The 15,109-nt window shown below is 42.3% G+C and overlaps 1 protein-coding gene across 2 annotated transcripts; it reads left to right on the forward strand.

Moving 5' to 3' along the window:
* Positions 1 to 1,129: 1,129 nt before the first annotated feature.
* Positions 1,130 to 14,393, forward strand: pik3cg (phosphatidylinositol-4,5-bisphosphate 3-kinase, catalytic subunit gamma). Of its 2 annotated transcripts, none has more exons than XM_060903843.1 (11): positions 1,130 to 1,349; positions 3,255 to 5,260; positions 6,170 to 6,235; positions 6,337 to 6,562; positions 6,647 to 6,750; positions 6,956 to 7,102; positions 7,321 to 7,411; positions 7,502 to 7,632; positions 7,878 to 7,989; positions 8,354 to 8,401; positions 11,624 to 11,705. In XM_060903843.1, exons 2-10 carry the CDS (start codon positions 3,263 to 3,265, stop codon positions 8,380 to 8,382), a joined length of 2,904 nt encoding a protein of 967 aa, XP_060759826.1. In that variant the 5' UTR covers positions 1,130 to 1,349; positions 3,255 to 3,262; the 3' UTR covers positions 8,383 to 8,401; positions 11,624 to 11,705. The 2 variants fall into 2 exon arrangements, with proteins under 2 accessions (XP_060759826.1, XP_060759825.1); XM_060903842.1 differs by lacking the exon at positions 8,354 to 8,401 and adding an exon at positions 13,215 to 14,393 and having other exon boundaries at positions 1,136 to 1,349; positions 11,624 to 11,781.
* Positions 14,394 to 15,109: the final 716 nt, after the last annotated feature.

Genomic DNA, 15,109 nt, shown 5'->3' on the forward strand with positions numbered 1-15,109 from the left:
ATCACTTTAAACTAATCAGAAATACACTCTATACATTGCTAATGTGGTAAATGACTATTCTAGCTGCAAATGTCTGGTTTTTGGTGCAATATCTCCATAGGTGTATAGAGGCCCATTTCCAGCAACTATCACTCCAGTGTTCTAATGGTACAATGTGTTTGCTCATTGCCTCAGAAGGCTAATGGATGATTAGAAAACCCTTGTACAATCATGTTAGCACAGCTGAAAACAGTTTAGCTCTTTAGAGAAGCTATAAAACTGACCTTCCTTTGAGCAGATTGAGTTTCTGGAGCATCACATTTGTGGGGTCGATTAAATGCTCAAAATGGCCAGAAAAATGTCTTGACTATATTTTCTATTCATTTTACAACTTATGGTGGTAAATAAAAGTGTGACTTTTCATGGAAAACACAAAATTGTCTGGGTGACCCCCAAACTTTTGAACGGTAGGCGGCACAGTGGTGTAGTGGTTAGCGCTGTCGCCTCACAGCAAGAAGGTCCAGGTTCGAGCCCCATGGTCGGCGAAGGCCTTTCTGTGTGGAGTTTGCATGTTCTCCCCGTGTCCACGTGGGTTTCCTCCGGGTGCTCCGGTTTCCCCCACAGTCCAAAGAGATGCAGGTTAGGTTAACTGGCGACTCTAAATTGACCGTAGGTGTGAATGTGAGTGTGAATGGTTGTCTGTGTCTATGTGTCAGCCCTGTGATGACCTGGCGACTTGTCCAGGGTGTACCCCGCCTTTCGCCCGTAGTCAGCTGGGATAGGCTCCAGCTTGCCTGCGACCCTGTAGAACAGGATAAAGCGGCTAGAGATAATGAGATGAGGAAGCTGCAATAGCGAATGTTTCAACACAATGAACCGCTAGGGGGCACCAAAGGTAATGAAACGTCAAAGGGGCATTTGGTTTAATATAAATAAGCATTACAGGCACAACAATATTAATAAAATAAAATTTTGAAAGAAAGAAAAAAATTAAGTGTAAATGTCCTCTCGCTGTTTGGAGGTGGGTTTTATTGGTGCTTTTTATTCTGTAAGTATTAATGTCATTTCCAGAATTCATCAAGATGGCGCAGCCACATCAGTGGAGCAGCTCCAGAACTGGACATTTCCAGGAGGTACCGCTTGCACTCCTGTTCCGATCCACTGAATACGTCACCAGCCCCAGGCGAGGGGCGGGGCGGAGTGAGTGAGTGTGTGTGTGTGAGAGAGAGAGTGAGAGAGAGAGCTCAGCGTTCCCGGTAGACACTAGAGAAAGAGTTCTCTGTGCTGTTTAAACGCGTTTCTTTGCACTGATGTCCCGGAGTGTGTTTGCCCTCCCCCAGGGGAACATCTGGCCCGGTGTCTGCTGAACGGTGAGTGTTCACACCCTCTCCACTGCCGGGGACTCGAACTCAGCCCGTTACTCAGCCTGCTCACTGTTTCCGTCTGATCTGTCACACTGTTCCTGTTTCTCTTTGAACATGTTAAATAAATAAATAAATAAACAAGTAAACAACTTCCGCATCTGTATTGTGTACTCGGACCCAGATCACAGTAAATTTGGAGCAGAATGTCAGTCCCTGTGTGTTATTGAATAGAAACAGCTGTATTTTGAATAAACACATATTTGTGAAGAGGTTGAGCAGATTGTAGAGGAACATGTTCGTGCTTCCTGTCTTGTGACTTTCTTTCCGGTCTCGGTTTGAGTGAGCTGTCATATGCTCTTCACTCTTCAGATTCTGTTCCTTCTGAGATCATTAGAAAGTTTCAATAATGAAGTGGCCCACTCAGTCTTCAGCTCTAATCTGGCGTGTAAAGTGTGTCTGAGTCTGTTGAGGTCATGAAGCTGTTTTCTTCCTGTTCATTTTAAAATAAGATGTGCTCATGTGACTTGGGGATGTTCTGGGCCTTTCAGAGTGGAGTGGACTGTTCCCTTGTTCCCAGTCTGTAATGACCCCAGAGAGAATGGGCCACACACAAACATGCATGCATCTTACAGAGAGGGCAGCACAGTGGTGTATTGGTTAGCACTGTCGCCTCACAGCAAGAAGGTTCTGGGTTTGAGCCCAGTGGTTGACGGGGGCCTTTCTGTGTGGAGTTTGCATGTGCTCCGGCTTCCCCCACAGTCCAAAGGCATGCAGGTTAGGTTAATTGGTGGCTCTAAAGCAACCGTAGGTGTGAATGTGAGTGTGAATGGTTGTTTGTCTCTATGTGTCAGCCCTGCGATGACCTGGTAACTTGTCCAGGGTGTACTCCGCCTCTCACCCGTAGTCAGCTGGGATAGACTCCAGTTTGCTCATGACCCTGCACAGGATAAGCAACCATGGATGGATGGATCTTCCAGAGAATCTCATTTCATCTCATTATCTCTAGCCGCTTTATCCTGTTCTACAGGGTCGCAGGCAAGCTGGAGCCTATCCCAGCTGACTACGGGCGAAAGGCGGGGTACACCCTGGACAAGTCGCCAGGTCATCACAGGGCTGACACATAGACACAGACAACCATTCACACTCACATTCACACCTACGGTCAATTTAGAGTCCCAGAGAATCTCCTCTCATTTATTATAGTACCACCCCTCATTAACATATGACCGCCCATCGCAATCTCAGTCAAGGAGGTGGAGCTGTCTACCGAGTTACACAGTAAACAGTACCTGTAGGAACCAGGAGAAAGAGCGAGTGTGTAGTTCCAGGATGCACAAAAGAAAAGCTGGGTGTGCATGTTCTACCAGAGTATCCAGTGAGCTCTCGCTGGCCCTAGAAAACCCCAGGGAGAGGGTGTAGATCTCACACCGGGCTGTATCCATATCTACAGCAAGTCTCCAAGGTGAACAGCTTGTGTAGTCTTGGATGTGGCTCTGCTCCAGTGTCCGCATCTTAATTTTCCCCTTCTGACTCAGGTTCATACATGTAAGGCTGTAATCCTGGCACAGAAGCCATGACTTGCCTCTCGGGGAGAAGGCATGGCTGACAGAGTCCTTCAGATTGAAGCTCATTACATATTTTATGTTTAAAAGCACAGCCTGTCTTATCCTATAGGGGTTTCATACCTTGCTAAAGTGGCATGAGAAAAAAGAACCAAGGTGTTTTGTGTGTGTGTGTGTGTTTTCTTCTTCAATAAAAAACTGAAAACTTTACAAAAGCATCTCAGGGAATAATATAAAATATTTGAAAAGTATGTGGCATGTCTGATTTAACCTATCCTAACTTTTAAATTGAACTATAACAGAAAGTACTGCTCTGTCTGATGAATGTTTTGTTTTGACACAATTTTAGCATTGGTTATGGAGCAGCACGTTAGTGATGATGAATCACCAGTAGTTCATAGAGGCGAAACCCGGAGGAGGAGAAGAAAAATGAAAGCATTTACATCAAACTCCTCTGCAGCAATGGATCATTTAGCATTGGAGTTTGTGCTTCCTACAACTAACAAAACGACCAAAAACCCCGACACACTGCAGTTGGATGTGACTGGGAACTGGACAGTGGAGCAGGTAAAAACCCAGCTATGGCTGAAGGCAGTCACGACCAACGTGTGCCCAGAATTCTACCAGAAATATTCACCAGAACACTGCATCCTGCTCTACCAAAAGAAAGGGAGCTGGTGTGAGATCTATGATAAGCACCAGGTGTTTCAGACCCTTGACTGCATTCGTTACTGGAAAGCTCTTAAAAAGGAGGTTGGAAAAATCTATCTGGTCCTGAGGCCACAACCTTCTGAAGAATCCATCCAGTACCAGAAATTTCTAAATCATCTTATAGGTTATGATGTCACAGATGTCAGTAATGTTCATGATGATGAGCTAGAGTTCACAAGGAGGAAGTTACTTACAACCAGAAAAATAGAATTGGCTGACCGAGATCCCAAACTTTACTCAGTGGACCCCTGGATAACCACCAAACCCTTACCTGATTACCTGCTGAGTAAGATCATGAACAACCACATTCTAATTGTGATACACAAAGATACATCAAGTCAAACAATAAAGGTGTCCATTGATGACACACCTTTTCAGGTTCTTCAGAGTTTTTTCATAAAGACTGCCAACAAGAGGGTACTGCTTGGCATACCGGAGGATGTCAGTGAATCAGATTTTGTTCTGCGGGTTTGTGGAAGAGAAGAATACCTTTTTGGAAACTATCCCATCAAAGACTTCCACTGGATCAGACAGTGCATCAAAAGTGGAGAAGAGATCCATTTGGTGCTTGAATCCCCTCCAGACCCTGAACAAGATGTGGTCCAAAAGGAGGATTGGTCACAGGTGGATGACTGCACTGGTGTGGCTGGCACACATGAGCAATTAACTATTAATGAGAAGGACCATGAGAAGGTGTTCACCATCTCCCTCTGGGACTGTAATCGCAAGTTCAGACTCAAAATCCTGGGGATTGATATACCAGTCCTGCCTCGTAATTCAGAACTGATAGTCTTTGTGGAGGCCAGTATTTTCCATGGGCAGCAGTTGCTTGCTCAGGAGAGGACATCCTCAAAGCCTTTTACTGAAGAAGTGCTGTGGAATACCTGGCTTGATTTCAACATCAAGATAAAAGATTTACCCAAAGGTGCCCGGCTGAATCTGCAGGTGTCGTGTGGTAAAGCGCAAACACAGAACTCAAAAGACAACGTTTCACATGAGTCCAAGAACAAGAGCCGCCTGCTGTACTATGTAAACCTGTTAGTGGTGGACCATAGGTCTTTACTCCGACAGGGTGAGTTCATCCTGCACATGTGGAAGATGCCTGAGAAAAGTGAGGATAACAGTAGTGTAAATGCAGATAAACTCACTTCTGCCACCAATCCAGACAAAACGAGTTCCATGGCAATTGCAGTGCTACTGGACAAGTATTGCTACCCAGTTGCTCTGCCAAAGAGCACGGATTCTCGAGATGCATCAGAAGTGGAAGGAGAGAGGGGGAAAAGAGAGATGCCTAACCATTTACGAAAGCAGTTTGATCAGATCGTGGCTACCGACCCTCTGCATCCACTGAGTGTGGAAGATAAGGAGCTCCTGTGGCATTTCAGACAGGAGTGTGTGCGGCATCCTTCGGCCTACCCCAAGTTCCTTGGCTCAGTGAAATGGGGAAAACAGGAAGCTGTCATGGCCACACACCGTCTTCTAGAGAGAAGCACCACATGGGACCGGAGCCCTCTGGATGTGGGGCTAGCTATGCAGCTATTGGACTGCCACTTTTCTGATGCAACTGTGCGCTCTATGGCTGTCAGGAAATTGGAGACTCTTGGTGATGACGATGTCCTTCGGTACCTTTTGCAGCTGGTTCAGGTAAGTCGGGTGATTTAGTTTAATATTACACAGTTGGTTTTGCATATTTAAATGTTAAACTGCCAGTTCAAAATAAACAAGAGACCCCTTGTTGGGTATTCAAATATCTCCATCTATAAAAATAGAGTGGAATGCCTATTTGCCGTAGTTGTTCTTTGTTTTATATTTCAACAGTCATCTTTATGACTTATTTGTATATCACTTGCTTAATTAACAAATCTAAGAAAAAGAAAGTAAACATTTTTATTCCCTTGCTCCGAAGAAGGGAGGGGGGTATACTGTTTTTTTTTTTTTTTTTTTTTTTTTACCTCTGTCTGTCCTTCCGTCCGCAACACCCTTTTCCTCAGCAACCACAAATCATAGCCACTTGGTACCGAGCTTTAGCTTGGGGTTCTATACTGTGTATACCGGTTTTCAGGTCTGTCGCACATCAACTTCCTGTTTACCGACTGAATGTATTTACGAAACATATAGCGTGGATTTACAAAATTTTCGTCACACTTTTCTTAGCAACTACAAATCACAACTGCTTGATATTTGGTACCAAGCTTCAGTTTGGGGTTCAATACCGTGCATACCGTTTTCAGGTCTGTCGCACATCAACTTCCTGTCTACCGACTGAATGTATTTATGAAACATATAGGGTGGATTTTAACGCTATTTCAAGAAGCAAAATGCTATTTCAGAATGACAGTTTACCAGGATGCTGTTTGAAATCCCCGGGAAGAACACTGCTCTTTACTTACTTGTTTCAGGGTTAATTATTTGTTGATGTCAATATTCATAATAAGTGTTCTATTCCTTCGATTGCTTGCATTCTGATATAAGTGAGAGCAGGGGTATACGTAAGTGAGCACTAGCTCACAGTTGATCTTGTTTTAACTTGTTTTTGTCATAAATCTCCCCCAGGCTGTGAAGTTTGAACCCTATCATGACAGTGCACTCGCAAGGTTTCTCCTTAAGCGTGCTCTCAGGGTGAGTTAAAATGTCCTGTACCCTCTGTACATACATCACAGTCATATTGCACCGAAACAATGTTTGATGGTGCGAACACTCATTCCCGGCCTTTTTCACAGAGCAAACGAATTGGCCATTTCCTGTTCTGGTTCTTGCGGAGTGAGATAGCTCAGTCCATGCACTACCAACAGAGGTATGCAGTTATTTTAGAGGCCTACCTCCGTGGCTGTGGCGATGCCATGCTGCAGGACTTCAGGAAGCAGGTGGAAATTACTGTGGCACTACAGAAGGTCACTCGTGAGATCAAAACCATATCTGCTGAGAAATACGATGTGTCCACACAAGGTGATTGCCCATGCTGATAGTTTGGATTTAAATTGCTCTTATTCCCTCAAGGACTTGGCATCTAATCATTTTGGTACCTTGTAGTTATTTTTCAGCTGCGCCACAAACTGGAGAGTCTGCAAACGCAGGGTTTGCCTGAGAGCTTTAAAGTACCGTATGATCCCGGCCTGCGAGCTGGCTCACTGGTGGTAGGTAGTGGAGCACAACATGTTGTTTTGTTTTTTGTTTAAGTATTAGTGGCACAAACGTTTCTTGTTCCTCTTGTTACCCTGTATGCTTGTTTGACAGGATTTTACTACTTTCCAAAGAAACAGACATACAGATAAGGCCGTACTGTTTAGCTTCAAATTTGTTCAGACAGACAGTTGGTGATGAAACTGTTACTGTTCATAGATTGAGCAATGCAAAGTAATGGCGTCCAAAAAGAAACCCCTCTGGCTTCAGTTTAAGCGAGCAGACCCCACCACTTTGTCGAGTGATACCATTGGGATCATTTTCAAGGATGGAGATGACCTTCGTCAGGACATGTTAATTCTACAGGTGACAATTAAATAATGAAAACCAGCCTTCTGTCCTGACACACTTGCTGTCGTTAGAGACCTCAAAAACATATCAGGAGAATGTGGTTTTGTTTTAATTTTCATAATGAGTGAAAAAAAAATCACAGATGAGGATTTATTATTATTTTTTTATTATAACAACAGCAATACCAATGGTTTATTTCTAAAAGGTAACAATCTCTGTTTATCAAAATGCAGATTTTGTTGATCATGGAGTCTATATGGGAGACTGAGTCACTCGATCTGTCCTTATTGCCTTATGGTTGTATTTCCACTGGAAATAAAATAGGTAAGTGAGTAAAAATGGATATTTTGCTCCTGTTTACCCGTTTACCCCAGTAAGTGTTGGTGAATGAATCTGATGAATTCTTGACCACAGGAATGATTGAGATAGTGAAGGATGCTACCACCATTGCAAACATCCAGCAAAGTACTGTGGGGAATACTGGGGCTTTTAAAGATGAAATCCTGAACCAGTGGCTTCGAGACAAATGTTTGAATGAGGACAAGGTATGCTACGCCTGCTGAAGGTTTTGACTATTTGCATTCGAGGGGAAGGAAACGTCTGTAGATGTACTTCCTGGTTCCGCAGGGGCTTTGTTTGAGGTACAACTGGGTTGCTGACAGGATATGACGAGTATTACCCAGTAGTCAGACTGAATGTGTATTGTTTGCCTCCCCTGTTTGCATGGTTATGTTTGCATAATTCAAATGTGTGTAATTAAAAAGACATTGGTTATTTACTGCCCCCCCAGTATCAGCAGGCAGTGGAACGCTTCGTGTATTCCTGTGGAGGTTACTGTGTCGCAACCTATGTCCTGGGGATTGGTGATCGCCATAATGACAACATCATGATCACTGAATGTGGTAATAAAGCAAATACATGTTTAATTTTTTTTTTATTAGACATTCAGTAGATTAAAGTTTCAGTCAGTCAGAGATTTTCAAACAGCACTGGCCCTGACACATGATTTATATTTGAGGAGGCTGGTTTTCTGCTGAAACAAACCTTTAGTAAAGAGGAGCATTTTAAAGTGGTTATTTTGCATTACTTACAAAAAAAATTGTTTTAAGTAACAGATAAAGCACAGCAGGGCATGCTATCATAGGAATATAAGCAACGGTGGTGTGGCCTGAGGCCAAGCAGATTATTTTCCTGGAAAAGTGTTTGTTTTATTCCTCTTTTACTCCAGCAATTTGCCAATGATTATTTATTTTTCATTAATTGCAGCAGGATTTCCCAACCAAACTGTGATTTAAATGACAAGGTCACATTAAGGTACATTTTAATGAGAATACTAATTAATAATACAAGTAAAAACTAAATTAATATAATAAAGATAGTTTATTAATGGCACTAGTTGATTGAATTACTCACGGTCATACAGTGGTGCTTGAAAGTTTGTGAACCCTTTAGAATTTTCTATATTTTTGATATAAATATGACCTAAAACAACATCAGATTTTCATACAAGTCCTAAAAGTAGATAAAGAAAACCCAGTTAAACAAACCTCATCTCATCTCATTATCTCTAGCCGCTTTATCCTTCTACAGGGTCGCAGGCAAGCTGGAGCCTATCCCAGCTGACTACGGGCGAAAGGCGGGGTACACCCTGGACAAGTCGCCAGGTCATCACAGGGCTGACACATAGACACAGACAACCATTCACACTCACATTCACACCTACGGTCAATTTAGAGTCACCAGTTAACCTAACCTGCATGTCTTTGGACTGTGGGGGAAACCGGAGCACCCGGAGGAAACCCACGCGGACACGGGGAGAACATGCAAACTCCACACAGAAAGGCCCTCGCCGGCCCCGGGGCTCGAACCCAGGACCTTCTTGCTGTGAGGCGACAGCGCTAACCACTACACCACCGTGCCGCCCAGTTAAACAAATGAGAAAAAAAATATTATACTTGGTCATTTATTTATTGAGGAAAATGATCCAGTATTACACATCTGTGAGTGGCAAAAGTATGTGAACCTCTAGGATTAGCAGTTAATTTGAAGGTGAAATTAGAGTCAGGTGTTTTCAATCAATTAGGATGACAATCAGGTGTGAGTGGGCACCCTGTTTTATTTAAAGAACAGGGATCTATCAAAGTCTGATCTTCACAACACATGTTTGTGGAAGTATATCATGGCACGAACAAAGGAGATTTCTGAGGACCTCAGAAAAAGCGCTGTTGATGCTCATCAGGCAGGAAAAGGTTACAAAACCATCTCTAAAGAGTTTGAACTCCACCAATCCGCAGTCAGACAGATTGTGTACAAATGGAGGAAATTCAAGACCATTGTTACCTTCCCCAGGAGTGGTCAACCAACAAAGATCACTCCAAGAGTAAGGCGTGTAATAGTGGGCGAGGTCACAAAGGACCCCTGGATAACTTCTAAGCAACTGAAGGCCTCTCTCACATTGGCTAATGTTAATGTTCATGAGTCCACCATCAGAAGAACACTGAACAGCAATGGTATGCATGGCAGGGTTGCAAGGAGAAAGCCACTGCTCTCCAAAAAGAACATTGCTGCTCATCTGCAGTTTGCTAAAGATCACGTGGACAAGCCAGAAGGCTATTGGAAAAATGTTTTGTGGACGGATGAGACCAAAATAGAACTTTTTGGTTTAAATGAGAAGTGTTATGTTTGGAGAAAGGAAAACACTGCATTCCAGCATAAGAATCTTATCCCATCTGTGAAACATGGTGGTGGTAGTATCATGGTTTGGGCCTGTTTTGCTGCATCTGGGCCAGGACAGCTTGCCATCATTGATGGAACAATAAATTCTGAATTATACCAGCAAATTCTAAAGGAAAATATCAGGACATCTGTCCATGAACTGAATCTCAAGAGAAGGTAGGTCATGCAGCAAGACTATTACCCTAAGCACACAAGTCGTTCTACCAAAGAATGGTTAAAGAAGAATAAAGTTAATGTTTAGGAATGGCCAAATCAAAGTCCTGACCTTTATCCAATCGAAATGTTGTGGAAAGACCTGAAGCGAGCAGTTCATGTGAGGAAACCCACCAACATCCCAGAGTTGAAGCTGTTCTGTACGGAGGAATGGGCTAAAATTCTTCCAAGCCAGTGTGCAGGACTGATCAACAGTTCCTGGAAATGTTTAGTTGCAGTTATTGCTGCACAAGGAGGGCACACCAGATACTGAAAGCAAAGGTTCACATACTTTTGCCACTCACAGATATGTAATATTGGATCATTTTCCTCAATAAATAAATGACCAAATATATAATATTTTTGTCTCATTTGTTTAACTGGGTTCTCTTTATCTACTTTTAGGACTTGTGTGAAAATCTGATGATGTTTTAGGTCATATTTATGCAGAAATATAGAAAATTCTAAAGGGTTCACAAACTTTCAAGCATCACTGTATCATGTGATAATTGTTCTTAGCAGAAGTAGGTAATTCATTCTTCAAGACTAAACTGTCTTCAACTTTACAATGTCTTAAAATCGATGAAAACAGACAGTTTGGGTTGAAGAAGAAGAAGCCATTATTTGTCACATGCACACTCAAGCACAGTGAAATTCATCCTCTGCATTGAACCCATCTGAAGCAGTGAACACACACAAGTGAGCAATGAGTACCCACACATACCGAGAGCAGTGGGCAGCTACGCTACAATGCCCGGGAGGCAGCTGGGGGTTAGGTGCCTTGCTCAAGGGCACTTCAGCCCAAGGCCATCTCATGTTAACCTAACCACGTGTCTTTGGACTGTGGGGGAAACCCACACAGATACGGGGAGAGCATGCAAACTCCACACAGAAAGGCCCCTGTCAGCCGCTAACCCGGAATCTTCTTGTTGTGAGGTGACAGTGCTAACCACTACACCACCATTAGTTCTTGCATCATCTCCTCACAAGCCTGTCTTGAAGGTTATAAGGCTACTAAAAATACAACACCGCAGCCTCTCATGTAACCGAGAAACTGGAAAGTCCCCTGTTCTTAATATAACGCACTGACTGTTACAAAATGCTGACACAGGTGACTCTTTCTATAAAAGTTCAATAAATGGCTCCTTCTGGAAAGTGGCACTGTATCCGGGACTGTACATTTTTATTATTAGTCTGAGATTATGTGGCACTTTCTCCATTCATGTAAATAACTACAGAAAGGATGTACCAGAACAGGCACTATTGTCAGAGCTACCGTTATAGAAAATTAATCAACACTTTCTCACCAATCAAATTCACCAGCACCTTGATATTATGGCTCATTATACAAAAGCGTTCCTTCAGAGTTATTTAAATAGTGCAGGATTCTTTGTTGGTCCCTTTTTACTGAGTCTCTTTACATGATATTTAGTATTTATGTTTGTTATCATTCATAATTTAGTGGGATGTACCATAAATGGCCATGACATGATTTTATATCAGTCTTTTTTTTCTTTCTTTTTTTTTTAAAAAGGTTTGTATTTTCTGTTGCATCTTGTGAACTCTTGATAATTTAATTGTAACCCATAATAAATTTGCTGCGCTTAGGTAACCTTTTCCACATTGACTTTGGACACATTCTTGGAAATTACAAGAGCTTTCTGGGTATAACGAAGGAGAGGGTCCCCTTCGTTTTAACACCCGACTTTCTCTATGTCATGGGCACAACAGGAAAGAAGACAAGCCCCAACTTCTTCATGTTCCAGGTGAAGAAGTCTGTTTTATTATTGCTGATGGAATGAGTAAGGAATAACACACAACAGGTCATGTCATGTCTGACATGTGTTATTTAGCAATGATTGGAGTTTTTAATACACTAATGAATGACAGGCGATACTTTTTAATCCCCCGCTGGCCGAAAGGCCTGAAGGGGGATTATGTCGTGGCGATGTCTATCTGTCTGTCTGTCCGTCCGTCCCGGGAAGGGTGCTCACATTCTGAATTCAACTCCTCTCACAATTTTTGGAGGAATTTCACAAAACTTGGCAGGATTCTTTGTCATATGTTGGTAATACGCATATTGTAATTTCGTTAAATTGGGTCACATTTTACCAGAGTTACAGCCCTTGATTAATAAAATTATACTTTGACAATTTCATGAGTGTTTTTTCCTTCTGAAATCAATTTATGGAGGAATTTCACCAAACTTGGCAAAAAGCATTGTTATATGTTGGTAGTACGCATGTTGTTTTGTTCAAGTCAGTAGCATTTTACCAGAGTTTTGACCCTTGATTAAATAACTTGTACGTTGACAATTTCATGAGGGTGTATGTTCTTCTGAAATCAACTCCTCTCACAATTTGTGGGATATTACGCATATTGAAATTGATACGCATATTGAAATTTCGTTTAATTTGGGCAAATTTTTACCAGAGTTATGCCCTTGATTATTAACCAACTTGTACTTTGGCAATTTCATCAAGGTGTGCTTGCTTTCTGAAATCAACTTTCCTCACAATTTTTGTTATCCCCCGCTGGCCGAAAAGCCCGAAGGGGGATTATGTTGTGGTGATGTCCGTCCATCCCGGGAAGGGTACTCACCTTCTGAAATCAACTCCTCTCACAATTTTTGGAGGAATTTCATGAAATTTGACAGGATTCTTTTTTATATGTCAGTAATACGCATATTGCAATTTTGTTCAATTCAGTCGGATTTTACCCGAGTTATGGCATAGTTGTCAGCGGGGGATATTGTGCTCTCAGAGCACTCTCGTTTAAATTTAATGTTGATCCAAGAGAGAAGTTGGTTCATATTGTCAGTTATGTTTTAGCTGGAATAAACAATTATTCCATCAGCATCTGCTTCTCTCTTGTGAAAGTGCTGAAGCTCAAGACTCCTTCCATAAGCGTTAAATATGCATCTCCTAACAAAAATTGTCAAAAATAATCATGGTCTCTTTTTTTTTAAATCTGTTTATTATAAATCTATGATCATGTGGAACATCTGTCCCTGTGTACAAGCTGTTGTAAACAGTAATGCCGTAGAATGAGCATATTAATATAAACCTGTCGTTTATGTTCCAGTCTGAACTTCTGTCCAGGTCGTGCACCTTCTGACCAATCAGTTTTGAGAATTCAGCCACACTGTGGTACATGAACATTGTATACTAATGTACTTATTATTTTCTCTTGATTGTAGAACATTTGTGTGAAGGCCTATCTGGCCCTGCGACATCACACCAACTTGCTCATCATCTTGTTCTCGATGATGCTGATGACTGGCATGCCCCAGCTGACCAGCAAGGAGGACATCGAGTACATTCGAGAGGCTCTGACTGTGGGGTGCACGGAAGATATGGCTCAGAAACACTTTTTGGATCAGATTGAAATCTGCCGGGACAAGGGCTGGACAGTGCAGTTCAACTGGTTTCTACACTTAGTGCTTGGCATTAAACAAGGTGTGGAAAAACGGTCAGCCTAAGCTGTGAAAAGACACCATGAAGCAACAGTGTTTCTGAGGAGTATTTTATCAGCAAATTACATTTTTTTATATGGAGGTTTAGTTTTTATGTTTCTTTCATTTGCTTCGATCTGTTGCCTGACAGAGTTTCTTATGTCATCAGTTACAAAAACTCAAGCTGTCTCAGTTCCCCTACTTCCATTAGGACCCTTCCATGTAGTACACTGTGCACACAATGTACTTACTTGTGTAGTCTGTGAATTTTTACAGGGTAGCGTTGTCTCAAATCGGACATGGAAAGTTGTGCATTTACCAGAAATGACGATCGCAACATTTGATTGTGATTGTCGCATCACCTGCTGAAACATTTTTCCCTCAGCTCTTAAAAATGAACGTGGTTTAATTTTCCTTGCTTTTGTGCATAGATATTTCACACAACGTCAAAATTATGTTGCAATTAATGGCACCGACAACATGCCCTCCCCCACCTGGCTGAAAATAGGTTCGTAGTCCCGCCCCTTCGTCACCGTCGCTAAGATGCTAATGATTGAGGGTGAGAAGTGTGTGGACTTGCTCACTTAACTTTTTGACCATTTTAAGTCCACCACCCAGCTTTCATAGTACATTGCATGTTTCCATACTCATCAGTGTGAACACACTTACGCACTCAAAATAGCAAGTGTAAGCATGGAAGTATGTGAATTGAGACACAAGGTCAACTTAACGGAGATTGTTTGTTTGTTTTAGTATAAATGCATCGCATTACCACAGATATTTAATACTTTGACTGGTGTCTCAGACTATTAACTCTGATAACTCATCCCAAGTTTGTTCTTATCTCACATATTACACACAAATTCAGTGTATGGATTGTTCATTTACCACAAGGCAGATGTGACATTAAAATAAGCTTCAGGATTGGCTCTCACTTTTACATGAAATAATGCAGATGAGCTCACACCAAGGATGAATGAATATTGTCAGCATTCTTGGAGCCAAACATGGTGCTTTCAAAGATGTTAAGTTCGGTGATTGTGGTTTAGTTACATTTCAATTTCATTCACATCCAAACAAATTGCGTGCCTTTGAATGGGTTAAACACACAACTTTCAAGCTATACTGTATGTGCAATACAGTACACTGTTATGAAGAAGTGGAGGACCACCAGTGCAGTTTCCTTTTGGAGCTAGTGGTAGCTCTCATTTCTGAGATGAGAACTAATTACAAAGTCATGAATTCGTGTGTTGCCTACAAAAGACTCTTTTATTTCACGTTTATTCTCTGGCCATAACTGCACTCTATTAAGATGAAAATGACTCGGGGTGGGGCGTGGTGGTGTAGTGGTTAGCACTGTCGCCTCACAGCAAGAAGGTTCTAGATTTGAGCCCAGTGGCCGAGAGGGGCCTTTCTGTGAGGGAGTTTGCATGTTCTCCCCGTGTCTGCGTGGGTTTTCTCCGGGTGTTCTGGTTTCCCCCATGTGCAGGTTAGGTTAATTGGTGGCTCTAAATTGACCGTAAGTGTGAATGGTTGTTTGTCTCTGCATCAGCCCTGTGATGATGTGGCGACTTGTCCAGGATGTACCCTGCCTCTTGCCCATAGTCAGCTGGGATAGGTTCCAGCTTGTGCGTGACCCT

The sequence above is a fragment of the Neoarius graeffei genome, chromosome 21, assembly GCF_027579695.1.
Source record: "Neoarius graeffei isolate fNeoGra1 chromosome 21, fNeoGra1.pri, whole genome shotgun sequence".
In the NCBI taxonomy this organism is placed as follows: Eukaryota; Metazoa; Chordata; class Actinopteri; order Siluriformes; family Ariidae; genus Neoarius; species Neoarius graeffei.